Source organism: Acanthopagrus latus, chromosome 17 (genome assembly GCF_904848185.1).
Source record: "Acanthopagrus latus isolate v.2019 chromosome 17, fAcaLat1.1, whole genome shotgun sequence".
Taxonomy (NCBI): domain Eukaryota; kingdom Metazoa; phylum Chordata; class Actinopteri; order Spariformes; family Sparidae; genus Acanthopagrus; species Acanthopagrus latus.
In genome coordinates this window covers 26,372,317-26,391,039 of record NC_051055.1, presented here as the reverse complement: position 1 = coordinate 26,391,039, position 18,723 = coordinate 26,372,317, and the positions used below count along the sequence as shown (strand labels likewise).

Genomic DNA, 18,723 nt, shown 5'->3' with positions numbered 1-18,723 from the left:
CTCGCGATATTCAGGCGGTCACTGCCTGATAGGAATAATGGCCGCCTTCCTAGCGATGGCTGGAACGGGGAACAACACAAGAAGCATATCAGAGCGTTTTAGCTGACCAGGAAGAGCGTAAATTACTGGGCGCCCCCTCCTACCCTGTTTTCAGAACGGATGGGTAGAGGGGGTCTTGCCAAAGGACACAAGAAACGAAAGAAACTCGGAGGGAAAGGGAGGAAAGCTAACACTATCTTGATAGCTAGCGCTAGCTGGCTATCAACACGGTGGTCACTGCCGGGGGAACAAACCCGAGTAGCCCTGACAACTGTGTGTCGGGAGGGCTGAAGGAAGCGGCGACTGAACGCTGGAGCGTGGGATCAAACGACTGGCATCTCGCTAATATGAGTGGACCGGGGCAGGACAGCGAGCCAGAGGCGAAAGTCCTTCTCATCAAGCGGCTTTACAGGTAACTTGGCGAGGCCGTTTTGCGACGCTAACCAAGGTGCTAATTGGACGCTGTTGTGCTGGCTAACGTAGCGCTAGCTAATCAATGTTTGCTAACACGAGAAAGGGTCCATCTATTCTTCCACTCAGCAACCTGTCACGACAATAAGAAGCCCGACATTGCTGCATACTTGTCAGTGTAACACCAGCTACATCTTGCTATCGGCTGGTGTAGCTCGTGTTAGCTCGTGAAATCATGATGTAGCTTCATTTGTCATTAGCGCCCTCGTTACAGTGAAATGAAACAGGAAGGATTTTGGTGGCTAGCACTTCATTTGTTCCTGACAAACCCCCCCGCAGTCGTCAAGATCAGTCATCGTGTTAATGCTTTGTGTTGTCCAACGCTACACAGGGCTGTGGTGGAGTCTGTACACAAGTTGGATGTCATCATCGGCAGTAAAGCATCCTACAGGGAGGTCTTCAAGCCGGAGAACATCAGCCTTCGCAACAAGTATGTCCAGCTGTCTCAGTAGTGTGTGTGTGTGTGTGTGTGTGTGTGTGTGTGTGTGAGTGGAGGCGAGGCAGGAGTGTAATTCAAACCTCACAGGCTACATGTAACCTGAATGTTATCTGAGCAGCTGTTCTAAACATAATATGAATTCTCCTGTGCATGAATTTGAATCAGTCATCTCCAGTTCATTCAGCTGACAGTCTCTCTATTGTCCGACATGTGTTCATACTGTAGCATCTCTGTGAGCTTATAGACTATATTTCTGACCTGTTATCAAAATCTGTTCCAATCCAGTTCATACATAGCATTAAAAATACATCTGATATATCTGAGCTGAACACTTACGTACGTTTCAATAAAGTCACTTGTTTATGTCTGTGTGAAAGTTTGCAGACTCTGTGAAGAGGTCCGACATTGTTATGCTCATACTGGTTACAGATTAACCAAAAAAAAGCGAAAGAGGAAGTATGAGGTTAATGTGAGAAAGCGATATGACCATGAGTCTGAATAGACACAGTATTAGAGACAGAGGGGAAACTGCAGCTGGAGCTTCGTCAACCAACATCCATCTTAAGCGATTTTCTAATTAATTGACAAATACTTTGGTAAGTGGTTACATGTGTCTGTACATTTTCAATTACAGATGACAAACTATAACTTCTATCTGTAAATATTTCCCATGTGACATACGATAGGACACTGATTATCTCTGAGTTTTGGACTGTTGGTCTGACAAACATTTACAAGCTACCTTTGACATTTCGAGGAAATTTAAATGGGATTTTTTTTCCTGGACATTTTGTTGACCAAGCGAGTAATCTGTTAATCAAGACAGTGATTGCTGAATCAATAATGAGAAAGATCATTTGTTGCATGTTCACTGACACTGCAGCACAAGTGCATCTGCATCCCTGATCCCCTCTGGAAGTGTCAAAGTTATTATATTCCATTGTTGAAATTATATGACGAATTTACACCTGCATTTAGGGATATCCACTTGTGTAAGAACTGTAGTTATATATTGTACTCATCTTGTAAAAGGGATAATTTTGCACCTCAGTGCAAGGTTAGGCTTATGTTATTGTTGAGTGTGATATTATCCTCTTTGGCATTGAAAAATAGATGAACCACGCAGAGAAGCCGCTCTTCAAAGAAGAGATAATGAGAAATACTGCATGTACTTGCATAACTGCATTAACATAATCTTGTCATTGGCTGCACACAAAGTGTGGACTGAGATTTCACAATATTCTGATCAACAACTCTCGATTCTGAGTCATTTTACACAGACAGCGTGAGTCACAGAAGGGAAATGCATGCTTATTAGTGATGCCACAATATTTCTTTTTGTCGGATTGTACAAGAATCGTCAGTTGCCAGCAAGTGATTATTTTCATTTCAATTAATCTGCTGCTTATTTGTTCAATCTTGAAAAAATGCCCACCGTTTGTGTCCTGGTATGTGTTTCTGTTCTGCATAGCCCAAATTGTTTACGTGAAACTAGGTTGACTCATTAGTTCACTTGTCAAACCGGTGACCCAACTACCTCCTTAACTTATGCTTGTGTGTATCTGTTCTTCTTCATGTGTGTTTTTTAGGCTGAGGGAGCTTTGTGTGAAGCTGATGTTTCTCCACCCTGTTGACTATGGCCGCAAGGCTGAGGAGCTGCTCTGGAGGAAGGTTTACTACGAGGTCATCCAGGTTATCAAGACCAACAAGAAGGTAACTCAACCTGCAGCTGTGGAAAGAAATCCTCTGCATGTGTCAGCCAAACAGTTTTTCTCTTCTTAGCTGACTTCACATCCTGGCTGCCACTTAAAGGTTAACTCTACTGTGACATCTGCCGTTTTGTGGTCACTGGCACTTGACGTATCTCATAGAGTACCAAGAATGTGGCCATGTCATGCATGGATAGTCCCAGTGGACTAAAAAAAGAAAAAAAAAAAACTTTTGGTACTTTGCTCTTGTATTGGACTAACAACTTCTCCATTTTATATGAAGCCAGTCTTTTCTGATTACCAGGTCTTGGTGATAACTGCTAAATGTGAAAAACTATACAAAGAGAGAGCTGCATGAAATCTCAAGTAAAGTTACCCAAGTCAGTTTCGGTTCACTCTGAAGTTTCAAAATGAAAAAATAGTCTCAGAGAAGAAGAAGTGGTTTCACCAGGCCTTTGTAGCTCACTCCTTATCTCTGCGTGAATGTTTGAAACAAACAATTATCATTACTGGGTAATGTAGACATCATGTTTCAGTGAGGAAAAGAATGCAAGGTTTATACAAAAGATGATACTTTCTTTCTCTCTTTCTTGTTCACTAAATATTTCACCATTGCTTGTCATTTATATACATGGATATTTTAGTGTTTCAGTCCAAATGTGAACTGCAATTTGTATGCTACATAGGTCCTGTATATTGTGTTTCTTCTGGTCATATCTATAATGTCGTGGCTTCTCTTTCTCTTCCACTGCAGCACATCCACAGTCGCAGCGCGCTTGAATGTGCATACCGTACACACCTGATCGCCGGCGTGGGTTTCTACCAGCACCTGCTGCTCTACATCCAGTCACATTACCAGCTGGAGCTGCAGGACTGCATCGACTGGACCCACGTCACAGACCCACTGATCGGTAAGAGCTGTGAATTCAGACACAGATGGAGAACATTCATACATGCGAGCCGCATCTAATCTCTTACTGCATGTTTGTCAGAAGAGTGTGTTACATTCAGACTTATTAAACCGGCTGTCTGCCCGTCCCTACTTCAAACGTGTCATTAATTACATTTTAAAATCGTGGTCACTTGGAGATCTTTATTTAAAAATGTGTTGATAGGTCACACTGAAAAAGCACAGGTTTGAAGAATACTTTTATGGCAAAAGTCTGTTTTGTTGCACCAGTGTCAGGATCCTTGTGTTGTGCTTGCTGGTTCGCTTTTCACTCAAAAAGCTCTTTCTGTCTAGAAAATGTTTGCTTTGATAAAGGCCTCTGACACGACAGTTTGTTTATAGTTTTCCTTCTGTCTTTCTTGTGTCAGTTGTCTGAGTTCAGTTTGCATCAGATGTTACTTTGAACTATGCAAAGCAGACAAATAAGTGGAGAATTGCCAAGTCATTCTATTATGAGCACAGAGAAACAGGTGGGCAGGTGCAGGGTCGCCCAAGGTTGTGATATTGTGCAGCCTGTAGTCTTCCTCTCTGATTTGATACATTCATGTTTTTGCAAGACAAAGATGTACATAAATATGGGGATCGTTATCTTATCATGAGAGCTAATCAATAAATAGTGTCAAAAGCAATTTTGCACTTTAAGACCTTTTAGGAACAGAGAAACAGTGCTGCCAGTTATATCTGGGTGGTGTCAGTCACATTTATTGCTTTCCTGGAATTCAATCTTGTTCGTTTGTTACATAACTCCAAGTCATTTTGCTAAGTGCATCAGCTAAATGCTTGAAATGAAAAGGAGAAAAAAAAAGCATTGTCTGATTCTTCCGCAGGCCGAAAGAAACCAGTGTCAGCCACCCCAAAGGAGATGGAGTGGGCACAGATGGCCTGCCATCGCTGTCTGGTCTACCTGGGAGATCTAGGTAATAACGTGATAATAGAGCATTTAGAGAGCACAATTACTTCATCTCTCTACCCAGCTTGCAGAGGTGTGAGACAGCATGTGTGTGTCATTCAGCGTGGGAAATTTTGGCAGAGTTATGGACTATAACTGGCAGGAGGCCGTTTAGTTTATTGTTATATGATACTGGGATATTAGTATATTGATTGATCTAACATTATTAACTAGATATTACACCAGCAAATGAAATAATGTCTTTTTTTTTTTTAGCCGAGTTAATGACTTTTATTGAAGTACTTGAGCCACAAAATATGTGGTTGTATTTATTTGATAAGCTTGTTATTGGCATTAATTATTACTTTGTTCCTCTGCAGCCCGTTATCAGAATGAGCTTGCTGGAGTGGAGGCTGAGCAGCTGGCAGAAAGGTTTTACCACCAGGCCTTGTCTGTCATGCCACACGTGGGTAAGTGACAGTAACGTTACATTTTTTAATAACACGTTGTTCCCGTAGTCAGAGAGAACCTGGTAAAGTTTGTGTTGACTTGGCTGGCAGAATGGCAGGAATACTCTTGTCTCTTAAAAGCTACAGAGATGTTTTTGTCGTGGGTGATACACTTAGTAGCAACAACACAAACAAATTTATGAAATGCCAGTAGACAGAAAAAGCAACTGAAAAACGTCGCTGACAAGTATGAATTCTGTTGGTTGCCATGGAAGAAAGTGATGTTTAGATTGCAAATACATTTTGCGTTCAAATACTACTTTGGGGAAATGCTTTAACATCGTAGGAAACACACACATTGGCTGAGAGTTGGATCCATACCACTCATCTCTGTACAAATATATAGGTAGAGCCTGCTGCAGGTTAGCGTAGCATAAAGACTGAGGGACTATGAGAAGCTCACTAGATAACATCCAACTTCTTGTTTGTTTAATCTGTTTAAAAAAACTAGTTCAAAACAGCAATTTGGCATTTGACAAGTGAGCTAGTAATATTACTATTACTATTGTTTTTCATCAAGGAGTTTTGTACATATTAAACAAGAAATATGTTATATATGTTTTATACGTTTTAAAGGGTGCCGACAGTTCAAATTTGTACATCGATCTGAACTTTACTCTTGTGTTCACTGATTTATTTATTCACTTCCCTTTAAACATTTTTTCCCTCCTTGTTATTATTATCCCCACAGGACACATAAAGTCATGTTTCAGGTTTTCTCTGTGAAGTTATTAAATGTTAGAATTATATTTTGTTTAAAAGATAAAGCAGCATCACTGCCATTCTACTGAAACAATTTGGCTTCAAGCAATGCAACAATTTGGAATACATCATCTTTATTTTGAGCAGTGAACATTCGGTAATGATACTCAACATCAGATGATTGGAAAATGAAAACTATTGTCTCTCCTCCTGTTTACAGGAATGCCTTTTAACCAACTGGGCACACTGGCAGGGAGCAAGTTCTACAATGTTGAAGCAACCTATTACTACCTACGCTGGTGAGGAATATTTACGTACAGTGATATAACTCTTCATCCACATCCCAATAAGTTAAGAGTTTTAACAAATATCTCACCTTTGCTAGCATCCAATCAGAGGCCCCCTTTGAGGGTGCCTATGGCAACCTGAAGCGCCTGTTTGACAAAGCTGCCAAGATGTACCACCAGGTGAAGAAGCAGGAGATGAAGAAGCTGTCTCCGTCTCGACAAAGGTGAGGAGGGTACACAGGATGTCAGAGGGACAGAAAACTTCCACAGCTGAAAGATCTGAAGGGATCGTTCGAGAAGTCACAACTGCTGATCAGTCCCAGTTCATACAGTGTAAAATAGTCTCAGAGTTTGATGGATTTTCATAATGGCTTTTGTTTAAATTAAAACGGTCTCTGACATAGACAAGGAAGCATTTCTGGTAGTTTTGCACAGTTTATTTATCATTAGGATAATTCAAATTGCTATTGTGCACGAAGCAAATGAGATTAACAGATTCTTTTTGCCACTTGCCCGAAGAACAATGCAGCTTTGTTTCATTTACATAATGACACATTACTCAGCTGTGGTGTGTTCAGTGTGAAAACTTTTTGCAGCAGTTTGCATTACATTATCATAAATTTTAAAAAATCTGTTGTCTACATTTTGGGAAATATGTATTTTTGTTTATCTGCCAAGAGTTACGTAACATTGATACCACACGTGTTAATTCAAGTAACTGCTGGTGGGCTGTTTTGTTTCCTCCTGCTTTCTGTGTTAATGTTAAGCCAACCAGCTGCTGATGTTTAGTGTACAGACTTCATATTGGTTTCAGTCTCTTTTTAAATATTACTCAGAGGAATGAAAATTGCAGGGCAATAGTAAAAGCATTCACTACACCACTGTCTCCAAAAAATGAAAATTGCCAAATTTAATTTACAATATTGTTATAATAAATGAAAATATCTGTTATTTCCGATTTCCAAAATCTGCTATGACTTTTTCTGCAGATCAAAAGACATTAAGCGCCTCCTCGTGAGTTTCATGTACCTTCAGAGCCTGCTGCAGCCCAAGAACAGGTGAGTGTATCTGCTGTCCTCCTTTTTTCCCCCAAAGTTTTTAGTGCTATTTGCAGGGGATCTCATCGGGTTTAGAATTAATCACCATCATTTGTGTTTCTTGGGGCACATTTGCAAATTCTGTACTTTACCCTAATTTACTGACATTATCTCCTGAATTTGATGTCAAGATTTGTGTAAAACCTCCTTATGAATACACATTTGCAGCTCATTTAAAATCAAGTTAAAGATGCATTATGGCTGTACTTGAATGTGGCACCTTCTGTTGCTGTTGCTAACCTTCTCTGTTATCACTTTCAAACATCAGTAGAGCCTATCTCACTGCACAGCTGGGGATTCTTGCTCAATATTTTATGAGACGCAACCAAATCTCTTATCTGTTACTTACTCAGTTAAAATCTAGAAGTACAACTCCAAATCACAGACATGCTGATTTGCACTGACGGACATTATCACATGACCTTCCATGTGAACAAGGTTTTAGAACTCAGTCAACAGCAGCAGTGAACCTTTGGTTAAGTATTTTTAAAACGTAACCATTTTTATGTTGAAACAGTCTGTTTTCATCTGTTTAATGAGGGTCAAAATCTATAGTATCTGTCCTCTTACCTGCACCAGTGATATCAAAGTCAAACATTGTCTGAGCAGATGTTTACACTTCACCAGGCAGAGTCTTCCTGCCTGTAAAACTGTTCAAACAAACTGATTTAACACCAGTATAATGTGCTTGCAGTTCATGAGCAAATATAAAGGACAGGGAAAACAAGCATATCATAAAACCTGGTTGTCCTCCGTGTACCCCTGAACCCCTACAGTGTTGTTCTTGAAGTATTGATTGTTTTACCTTGAATTTTTATTGCGTCCTCCATATTAATAATGTTGCCTTCCCCCCTTTGTCTGTCTGTCTGTCTGTAGTCTGATGGAGACAGAGCTGACGTCACTCTGCCAGTCGGTGCTGGAGGATTTTAACCTGGTGCTGTTTTACCTGCCACCGCCGACACACGGCGGCGCTCACCACTCCCCCAGCGAGGAAGAGGAGGAGCAGCAGCATGCAGATAGTTCCTGCCCTGTGCTGCCTGACACGCTCGTCTTCAAGATGGTGGTCACTTGTCTGATGGTGGTGCACAGCCTGAAGAGGGGAGGTGAGTGAACCAACAATAACTTGTTTTTTTTTATTATTATTCTTAAAAATTCCATTTCAGTATCATCTTCAGAAGGCTTAATCAAATGAGGATTAGAATGATAAGTAGAAGAGGAAGAAGATACCAGCCAGACTTGATTTTATTTTTGTGAAGCTCTTCAGTTAACTAGCCAAACACTCACACAACTCTCTCCAAAACACCCACTAAAGTTTTCATGTTTTTTGCCATCACAAGGGGATCTGTGATGGACTGACTCCCAAAGAGAAGTTTGGACACAAACTTGAAATTTAAAAATATAAATCTGAAAAAAAAACATCTTTAGGTTTTTGATGATTTACAGAAATGTTTTATTTTTTATCTCCACTGATACAGAATTTCTGAGGCCAATATAAATGTTGATATTTGAAACGTAAAACATCTGATAAGGACATATTGGTAGATATTTTCACACAACCATAACAAACACTTTGAATAAGTATTTTTAACAGCTTAATTAAATGAAATGTTGTTTGCAGAACATTTGAAAATTGAAGAAATACACTTATCAGTACTCTCTGGTGAACAAACTATGTCTTGTCATTAACAACAATATTACAATACATGTCATCATATTAATGAACAATACTATAAATATGCCAGAAGTAGCCAAGAGGGCAATTTTCATCTGTAGTTTCTTGCCAGGTGTAAAGTTGGCAACCCTAAATCAAGAAACAATGTTAAATCACAACCATGATGGCAAAGACACGTAGATAAAGTAACAGAGAGTGAAATACATGGGCAGCAATAGAAGCAGATCAGGTTACAGAACAACAAAATAAAGACGAACAATGCAACCACAAGCAAGCACAGACATGACATGTTAGTAGTTACAGAGCAGCTTTGCAATAACAGACACAAGGAGAGACTGATTTAAGGAACAGTATTTGCTGATTTTGCTCAAATATTTATCTGTACATTTATTGACATGTACCACTCTGGTAAATGCTGTCTTTGACATTTGTTGGTATACACCAGAGGGACACATTTTGGTGTAAATAATTATTTTGGACTAACGCATGTTGTTTTGTGTCTTCAGGTTCAAAGCAGTACAGTGCATCCATAGCTTTTACTCTGGCGCTCTTCTCCCATCTGGTCAACCACGTCAACATCCGGCTGCAGGCTGAACTGGAGGAAGCGGAGAGCCAGGTGCCTCCACTCCACACTGACGCCACAGGTGAGAGAGGAAACCCATATAAGGAGAGGGGGAAAAAATAGTCACTCCAGGTTGGGAAGTCTTCCAGCCAGTATCATGCGCGTAGATCAATTCTTACTCAGCATATCCATCAGCAATATCCCAGAGGATTTAAGTTAGGGATGGTTTTTGTGGTTTAAAATGTTTTCGTATTGTAGAGCTACAGAAGTATTGAAGGTTTTACAAGTCGAGAGTAATATAAAGTTGAACACATTTATTCAATCTTTCTGATCTGTTCATTTTAGAATATCCCAGTGGAGAACATTTGTTTTGTAAAGTAAAGTCTGTATTTAAGAACTTGGATGAAGACAAAAACAAAGTGAGTGTTTCTTCTGTCTAGATGACCTGGAGATGAGGGATTTGTCAGCTCCACCGGCAGATCGCACTGACGAGAAGCCTCTACAGAATGGCTCCCTGGAGCAAGAAGACGAGGAGGAGGAGGAGGAGAAAGATGAAGATGGCTGTGAGAGGGTGGCTGCCAAAAAGCATAGCATGGAAGAACAGCGCAAATTGGAGGAAGAGAAACAGAGACAGAAGAAGAAGTACACCCGCTTGTCTAGACTCCGCCGACGCCGCTGTGCCCGTAAGGACACTCGAGGTGAGGATGAGAGCGACCTGAGCGAAGGCTTCGAGAGCGAAGAGGATGAAGATGACGATGACGAGAGGAGGGGGCACACTGATTCAACAGGTGGCACCACAACAGGAACCCCGCCTAATCCTCCACCTATCAGGAAGGAGAACAAGAGAGACCACCTGGGCGAGGAGGGCAGCTGGGGGAGTGGCTCAGAGGAAGAGGAGGAGGAAGGAGGAACGGCGTTCGATGTGGAGACCGACTCGGACATGAACAGCCAGGAGTCTCGCTCAGACCTGGAAGACATCGAGGACACGGAAAACTCAGACAACTTGGAGGGTCAGGCACGGGAGCACCAGGACGAAGAGGAAGATGAAGACCAACCCAAGGAAGAAGGAGTCGACAGGGATGGTGACACGCCTCCGACCACTAACGGACCTCTCATGCCTGCCGACTCCAGCATCAGCAGTAACCTCCAGGCCATGTCTTCACAACTCTTCCAGGCAAAACGCTGCTTCCGCCTGGCGCCAACCTTCAGCAACATGTTGTTGAGGCCTCAAACCTCGTCTACTTCGGGCATTCCCACCCCAACTGACGCCTCTGCCCCCCCCTCCCAAGAGACGCCGCCACCTCCTGGGGATTCACCCTGCGATATTAACCCTGGTACTGCCAATGGAACCAATGAAAATGGTAATGCGCTTTTAGCATCAATGTCACCTGTAACCTTGTAAAGTCTTTTTTGTGTCATCTGTTCAGTGGATTTACAAAAAATTCCTAATGTTACATAGTTGAAATTAAACTCCTCTCTCTTTGTGTCACCTCCTTTTAGATTTGGACTCTGATTCGGAGGGCAGCCAACACAGCTCTCAATCCATACCCAGCGAGAAAACCCTCCTAGAGAAGCTGGAGATTCTGACCAATCAGGGGCTGATCCAGGTGGTGAAGGTGTTTATTGATTGGCTAAGGACAAACACCGACATTATCCTCATGTGTGCTCAGGTGAGGGGGAAGATTGTACTGCTTTTTTTGTGAAACATTGACATTTTAGGGCTGCATCTAACAGACCGCCTCTCTCTCTCTGCAGAGCTCTCAAAGCCTGTGGAACCGACTGTCTGTGCTGCTCAACCTGCTACCAGATGGCAGCAAGATGCTCGAGGCTGGTGAGTTAGTGATAGACTGCGCCGCATAGATATTTATACTCCTGTGTAGCTCAGGAGGCACAGGATGGCAGTGTCTTGGTATTTGTTCCCACTGGGAATACTAAAATGTCCTTTGACACACTTGACTCTCTGCAAGAAGTATGTTCCTCCTTTCAATGAGTGGCCAAAGAACAGTCCCATTCCTCTTAATTGTATTTTTGTCATTAGCAGTACTATTACTTGGTCTAATATGCATCATTTTTTATCCATGCTGTTTAATGTTATAATTATCAACATGCACTTGTCCATCTAAGTAGATGTTTTTAATTGATGAAGTTAATTTGGTCCGTATCTCCAAGCTCTGACCTCAGCACTGTTTGTTAAGTGAGTGCACACAGTACAGAGATAACACTCGGCTCTCACGCTGAATATCTCTCTCCCCATGTGACTTTTAGTGACTAATGACTGTGCTCTGAGTCTAGTGATCACTTATTTATTTATCCATGTGTGTTTCTGCAGAGCTCGGTCTGAACGCAGAGGTGACAGAACTGTTAAATGAGTGCGAGCAGCCTGGGTTGGTCCAGAGTCTGCTGCTGCCTGAGGATTTGGCTCTGCGGCACCTGCCTGCTCTCAGCGTAGCACACCGGCGCCTTGATTTCACTCGCCGCAACCCCTCCCTCAGCTCCCTACAGGAGGTACACACACTCACACACACTCACACACAGGATTCAGCTTTTACACGTTCAATATTGGTTAAACACTAGAAACACAAAAGGCATCAGCTCCACCATGTGAATTACCAGCCTGTTATTTCAGAATCATGACACAGGATTTTGCAAGTTGTGTTGCCTCTTTTTATGCCAGTAAGTCTGCCAATATCAACACAATATGTTCATCGTTAACAAAGCTATTTTAAGTGTACGATGTCTTTGTAATTACTGAAATTTTGGGAGAACTTTTACACAGAATCCCAAACTATTTTACTCAAAATCTTCACTTCTGCTGATTCTGTTTTTCTTATGTAATAGTGATCTAAAGTACTGGTCCAACTTCACAAGCAATTATATGCAGCAAAATATATAAAATGTAATAAGCTCATATGAAAAGGTGGCGTTACTAAAGATGCCTCCTTTAGCCTTTGGTATTCTCCACCTGACATGTATCCTTGGAATTGTTAGTGCTGATGTCCATCACACCTGGGTTTAATAAACTGTGGTGGCTCTCTCAACCTGCAGTTTGATTGATAATGAAAATAATCTGTCTAGGATTAAAGATTCAATTTAACCATTGTTATACGACAGAATTGTACATCAAAATGATAGCTGTATCACCTTAATTGCTTCTCACAAAAGACAAAATAATATGAATGGATGAATAAATACTGTAAAATAAACTATATCAGGTAGACTGTGGGAAATTAATTAACAAAGACTTCATTGGTAAATTAAAAACAATCTGCAGATAAACTGATGAAGGAAATGTAGAAATGTAGAAGCCCAAAATCATATCAAGTCTTTGTTGCCTAGAAAAAATATCTGTTTCAGAATTTGCTGACAAATCATAAGGGCTTCTCCATCGGCAGTGTTAAAATGTGTATTAATCTGCATGTCACTATGTCGTAGTGCTTGGAGAAGGAAAGGGCTCAACTAAAACCTGCATGAATTAATGGCATTTTTGGCATCTTGGGGGAAAGCACAACCCCAAAACACAACATTAACATATTATCATTTTACCAAGTTAATGTGGTCAAATTTTACTTATTAACATCACATTTACATTTACATCACAGTAGCATGTATTTATTTTTTTTGTATTTAGCATGCATGATATTAAAGTTTTAAAAACTTTCTTTCTTTGTCTTTTTATTAGTGTGTGGTGCGAGTGTGTTGCATTCGCAGTTTTGGCCACTTCCTAACAAAACTCCAGGGCAACGTGCTGCACTTCAACCCGGAGGCGGGCATCTTCACCAGCATCAGCCAGACCGAAGAGGACAATCTGGTGCAGCAGGCCAAGGCCCAGTTCCGAATGGTGAGTGACATGTGAACAGTGACCAGAAGAACCACTGGGTGGTGCCATTCAGTCAAATCTCATTGTTCAGTGGGTCCTTTTATACAGTCAAACTGGTTTGGTTTCATAACTGTTGACCTAAATAGATGGGAAGACTATTTGTTTAATTAATGAATCAGAATGTTTTTTACTTGTGAGCAAAGCAGCTGTTCCATTGAATGTTGACTCTCGTTATCTTTTTTTCCAGGCGGAGGAGGAAGCTCGTCGAAATCGCTTAATGAGGGACATGGCCCAGCTTCGACTTCAGGTTCTTATCACTGCTCTGTCCACTGACTGTTCACACTGACTGTCGACTCAGTATAAGACACAATAATGGAATCAAAACATTTTTTTTTCCATCTTTCTTTTGAGTACAAAAAAAGTACAGAAAGATGATGGAGTGCCTTTTTTTTAAATTGAGTTTAAGATTGACTTCTGTTTGGATATGTGCTTTTATGAGGAATAATGTTTGCTCAGAGGCATATGAGTCAGTTTGTATTAACAAGAACCTGCCAGATCAACACTCATTAAAATCATCTGGCAAACTCAGGAACCTGAAGCTAGTCATAGTTCTGTAATTACAATCACAGGCACATACACATCTAACATTAATTGCCCTTCATCAGTTGTTTGTTCTCACTGTCTGTCTTTCCTTGTAGTTAGAGGTGTCGCAGCTAGAGGGCAGCCTCCAGCAGCCCAAGGCCCAGTCGTCCATGTCTCCCTACCTGGTGCCAGACACAGCTGCTCTCTGCCAGCATCTGAACATCATCCGGCAGCTGGCCGGCAGCGGCTGCTTCATCATCATCATCCCACGGACAGGTCAGTGCACAGCTTCATCCTCTGTCTGGCTGACAAAATGTGCCAACCTGCTGTCCAGTGCAGTAAAACTGAATAGCAGCACAGAGAAAGTAAGTCGTATGACGCTAAATGTTAAAAAACACTGACATGAAATCATGATATTAAACCAAAAAAGTCAAACTTGAGCTTCTGTCTTTTCACATAGTCGGTTTCTGAGTCAGTCTTTTTTATTGAGGGACTGTTTGCTTAGGTACTTAACTTGTTCTGCTTCTGTGTTTTAGTGATTGATGGACTTGACAGGTTGAAGAAGGAAATTGCTGGTGCGAGGGACGGCATCCGCTTCCTGGAGTCTGAATTTCGCAAAGGCAACCGGTGGGTGTTTTTTTTTATATATATATATATATATATATATATATATATATATATATATATATATATATATATATATATATATATATATATATATATATATATATATATATATATATATATATATATATATATATATATATATATATATATATATATATATATGACGACTGATGGAGCTTCCCTCTGCACTTCTGTCCAAGAACACAAACCTTTTTCTTAAATATTCTGTATTGTATCCCTCTGTAGGTACATACGCTGCCAGAAGGAGTCGGGTCGAAGTTTTGAGAGAGATAAGCTTAAACGTCAGGACATCGAAGCCTGGTAAACCTGGCTCACTTTCTATACTTACCTCTGTTTAATTTTCGATCACGCACATTGGATGAGAATGACTTCTGTTTTGATTGTTCCTCTTTTTTTTAATGTCTAGGCATTTATACAAGATGGTGGACAGTTGTCGTCAGCTAACAGTCTCCCAGAGCAACGGAGATGAAGACACAGCCGGGATGGTGACCATTCTGACTGGCCATCAAGTGGAAGAACTGTGCACTCAGTCAGCAGCAATGAAGGTCGGTCACTCGGATTTCAGTTTTTGCTCTATTTTTGAACGAGTGCAGTCCTCGCTGGAATGTGTCTAAACTGCTCTGTCCTTGAGATAATGCTCATTTTCTCAAAAGATATAAGATATCTTATGTTTTTTTTGCCTTCTTGCCAACGATAGCTATCTATCCGTGTTGTCAATGGTCACTTGTTTGTAGGGCTTACAGTAATTGTATGTAAAAATGTTTACACCAAGAAGCACTAAACCACATGCCAGTGTAGCTCATGTGACGTTTGCAGAACTATCAGGCTTCAGGCGTCAGTGCAGGATCTGACCGCTCCCGTCTTTGCCTGTTTAAGAAAAAAATTACATCAAAATCCAGTGAAGGCAAAAAAATGATTAACAAGTAACCTGAATTAAATTAAAAGACATAGATGACATTCAGTTTGACACAAAATATACATACAGACTTGGATTGTGACAAATGAGGTGCTGGAACCAATCAAATAGCATTCCCAGTCTAGGGGGTCTCGGTTAGTCTGTGGCAGGATCCAGCAAAAACTAAGCCGTGTTGTCATAACAGAGGGTGAGAAGTTCTTCATCTTTTCAAAAGGGATAACAGCGGAAACATGACCACAGTTAGAAGCAGTTAATGGTTACTTGTTACTGTCCATCAGGAAACTCTATAAATCACAGAGACAAGAATTCTAAAAAGTGTTTCATTGGCAGCATCTATTCTGAGTGCTGGGTGAGTCATCAACATTTTAGAAGTATTTTCCTGGAAATGGCAAACCCCAAATTACCTTTTTAAGAATGTCTACATAAAAACTTTTCAATGCTGGGCCTGCTACTTGTGTATAGACGATGGTTTGATTAATGAAAAACTTCTATTTTGATGTCACGAAAATTTAAAGACGCTAACAACAAGCACTTTAAGCACACAGACACTTTGTTCTGAAGATTTTCATGAGATTTGACAGAAGTTTTGAATCTTATGACTTATAAATAGATTAGTGTTAGAGAACATTTGCATTGGCAGTGATGCCTAAGACACATTTGAGGACAGGTTTCATATCTCGTATGTTTTGTATTTATTTGCATATCTGTGTCTGCTTCACTGCCAGGCGGCGATCCAGGCAGCGGGCTCGGCGGGCATGGAGCTGAAGAACATCGTGGAGTTCTACCGGCAGTGGAAGGAGATTGGCTGAGAGGTCAAACGGGGGCAGCTGTCGGCGCTGCGAACAGCTGATCGATCACAACACTCGCTCCCTCTCTCTCTCTCCCACTCTTTTGCTCTGTGTGTATCTGCGTCTCCAAAGGCAAAAACCAACTCAAAAGAAAGCTGAATCGTAGGAAGGAGTTAAAGCTCGGAGGGGTGGAAAAGTTAAAAACAGAGGAGTAAAAAAAATAAAAAGAGAAGTGCGGGGCGAAACGGCGCTCTAAGAAACAGCAGATATCCCACCTCCAACTCCCATCCCTTTAACATAAAGAGTGACCCCTAGTGGTCGGGGTGCGGAGACGGTGGGGGAACGCTACACAACATTTAAGTGCCCCTGGTTCACACCCTAACCAGGAATACACTGTATATGTTAGCAAACGAGTACATACGTGTCGAGAGAGAAACCGCGCACACAAACACAAACACATAAACACACTCATGCTCAGATGAATCCATATAGATATTTAGAGCAGTGGTTTGGATTTCTGTTCCCTCCTCCCTTTTCCCTTCAGTCTGTATTCGAGAAACAGGGTTAAGAATGTGCGAGTCCGGTAGGCGGTTTTGGAAAGCCGAGGGTGCATGACGACAACTTTAAGATGGAGGGAACCTCCGTCCACCTGACACCCGAGGCTCAAAACAAACCAGGCGTCTCATAGCTCATAGGCCTCTAGGAAACGTTGAGGAGGAAAAATGTACACATCTCCAGAATCGGTTTCTTTCCTCTGTGGCTTTTTTGAAAAAAATTACTTTGGTTTTGTTTTTTCTTTATTTGCAGTGTACTTTTGTGACCAGTGACTTATGTATTGTGCTATCTCTGTATGAGAAAAAGAAGAGGAAAAAAAAAAACACGACAGGTGTTGCCCTGTTTGAAAGTTTTAATTTGGATTTTATTTTTGTACCCAAATGATGTTTATTTTGCTTTTTTGTAAGCTAAATCTGAATGATATGAAAGAATGTTAAGGGAAAGGGAAGGGGTTGTTGTCGTGTGTTGATCCACTGAACAAGTCCTGCAGTTCTGAATATTAAAAAAAAAAAAAAAAAGGTATAATCCCAAATTTATTTAACAAGGTGCCGTGTCAGAGAGAGGAGGGAGGTAGAAGTTGACGAGCCTCGTGTTGTAGCTCGTCACAGAGGAGACTCAGAAGAGAAGGGGGGCCAGCTGACTTTCCCAGAGGAATGTGGGTTGTGTTTGGGCCCCTGTAAACTCCTACAATGTGTCCCGTCTACATCACCATTACCATAGTGACTGTCCCATCTTGCACAGTGCAAAAGAAAACAAGTATATGTGTGTGGCCATGCATTGAACAATAAAAAGAAACTCGTATGACATGATGACTTCTGTCTTCTTATTAGTCCTCTATTCCAAGTTTGTGAATTGAAGACATTGAACGTTTTTTGGAAATATACATAAAAGACCTGGGTCATTGAAAGTGCTTGGATTAATATATTTTCTTGAAGTTATCCAATATTTTTTATTTGAGACTGCTGCAGGGATTATTCATTGTTTATTGGTTCTGACCCTTGTGGACAAAAGTTGACGATGGTGAGACAATGTGAACTTTGCAGAGCAGGTTTTTGTCTCACGCTGCGACTCCTTAATTCATCATCTTCTAAATGATCATCTTGTTTTCTTCTTTTCTTTCGCTTCATAACCAGTTTAACTTTAATAGGCTACATTCTGCTGTCTGCACGTATCCGTCGCTGTAACACTGGAGCACAGTTGAGTAGTGTTTACACTTTGAAGCCTGTCTCTCTGTTTTTTTAATTGTTGGCTGTTCGCTGTAATATGCTGGACCACAAGAAGCGGTAATAAAGCATGTTATCAGTCAATCAGATTATATTGTACGGTATCCCAGAGCAGACAAACAAAACGGTGGCTCTAGAGAAGGCCTTTTACATTTTTACCTGCTTCGAAAGGGGATTTTGTTGGTTAAACTTCACTGCTAATGCCACTAAATCCGACACTCTGGACCCATAAATGTGCATTCCTATTACCCCAACTGAACTTCTTTAGCTGGGGTTTCGTTGTCTAACTGGTACCTCAAACTGTGCCAACCCCTCAGTGAGAGAGACTCAATGTTTTTGTCAGAAAGTCTGTTTTAACAAAAGGAGGCGTGGCATTTGAATGAGCCTAGCCATGTAGCATCTGACAAAAGATGCCATTGCATTATAGGAAATGTAGGATCAAGCATTTTGGGGGATTGATTCATGAAAGGACCAAAAAGTTTAGAGCATATTCACCTCAGATGTGTTATTTTTATTTCTTTTTTGTAGCGTGTCTTGCAAATCTCTCAACAACAGACAGTGGCAACAATCAGGACATCTTCAGTCATGTATCAAGCAACATCTGATAGTTTCCACCACTCTAATGTACATGTTTGCTGCCTGCTTGAATATCTTTGTGTTTGGGACTGTTGGTTTAGAGATGTCAGCTTGAGCTCAGAGGACAATTTTCACAATTTTCTGACAGACAAATCAACTAACAGAAAAACCAAAAAGCAACCTGCACACTTCACACTTATCGTTAAATCTTTATAGTAAACCTAAGTGGTCTGAACCCTCTAAACTCCTCCTGTGAAGTCTCTGCAGAGACCCAGCCTCTGCCTCCTCTTTCA

The 18,723-nt window shown here is 41.0% G+C and overlaps 1 protein-coding gene across 1 annotated transcript; it reads left to right on the top strand.

Annotated features, from left to right (window-relative positions):
- Positions 1-17,440, top strand: smg5 (SMG5 nonsense mediated mRNA decay factor). The gene is made up of 22 exons (XM_037072829.1): positions 1-451; positions 842-940; positions 2,539-2,662; positions 3,413-3,569; positions 4,435-4,524; positions 4,877-4,966; positions 5,928-6,006; positions 6,093-6,218; positions 6,984-7,052; positions 7,968-8,194; positions 9,270-9,407; positions 9,766-10,686; positions 10,826-10,995; positions 11,081-11,156; positions 11,655-11,830; positions 13,005-13,163; positions 13,390-13,449; positions 13,841-14,000; positions 14,261-14,351; positions 14,598-14,672; positions 14,779-14,917; positions 16,014-17,440. Exons 1-22 carry the CDS (start codon positions 387-389, stop codon positions 16,095-16,097), a joined length of 3,375 nt encoding a protein of 1,124 aa, XP_036928724.1. The 5' UTR covers positions 1-386; the 3' UTR covers positions 16,098-17,440.
- The last annotated feature ends 1,283 nt before the right edge of the window (positions 17,441-18,723 follow it).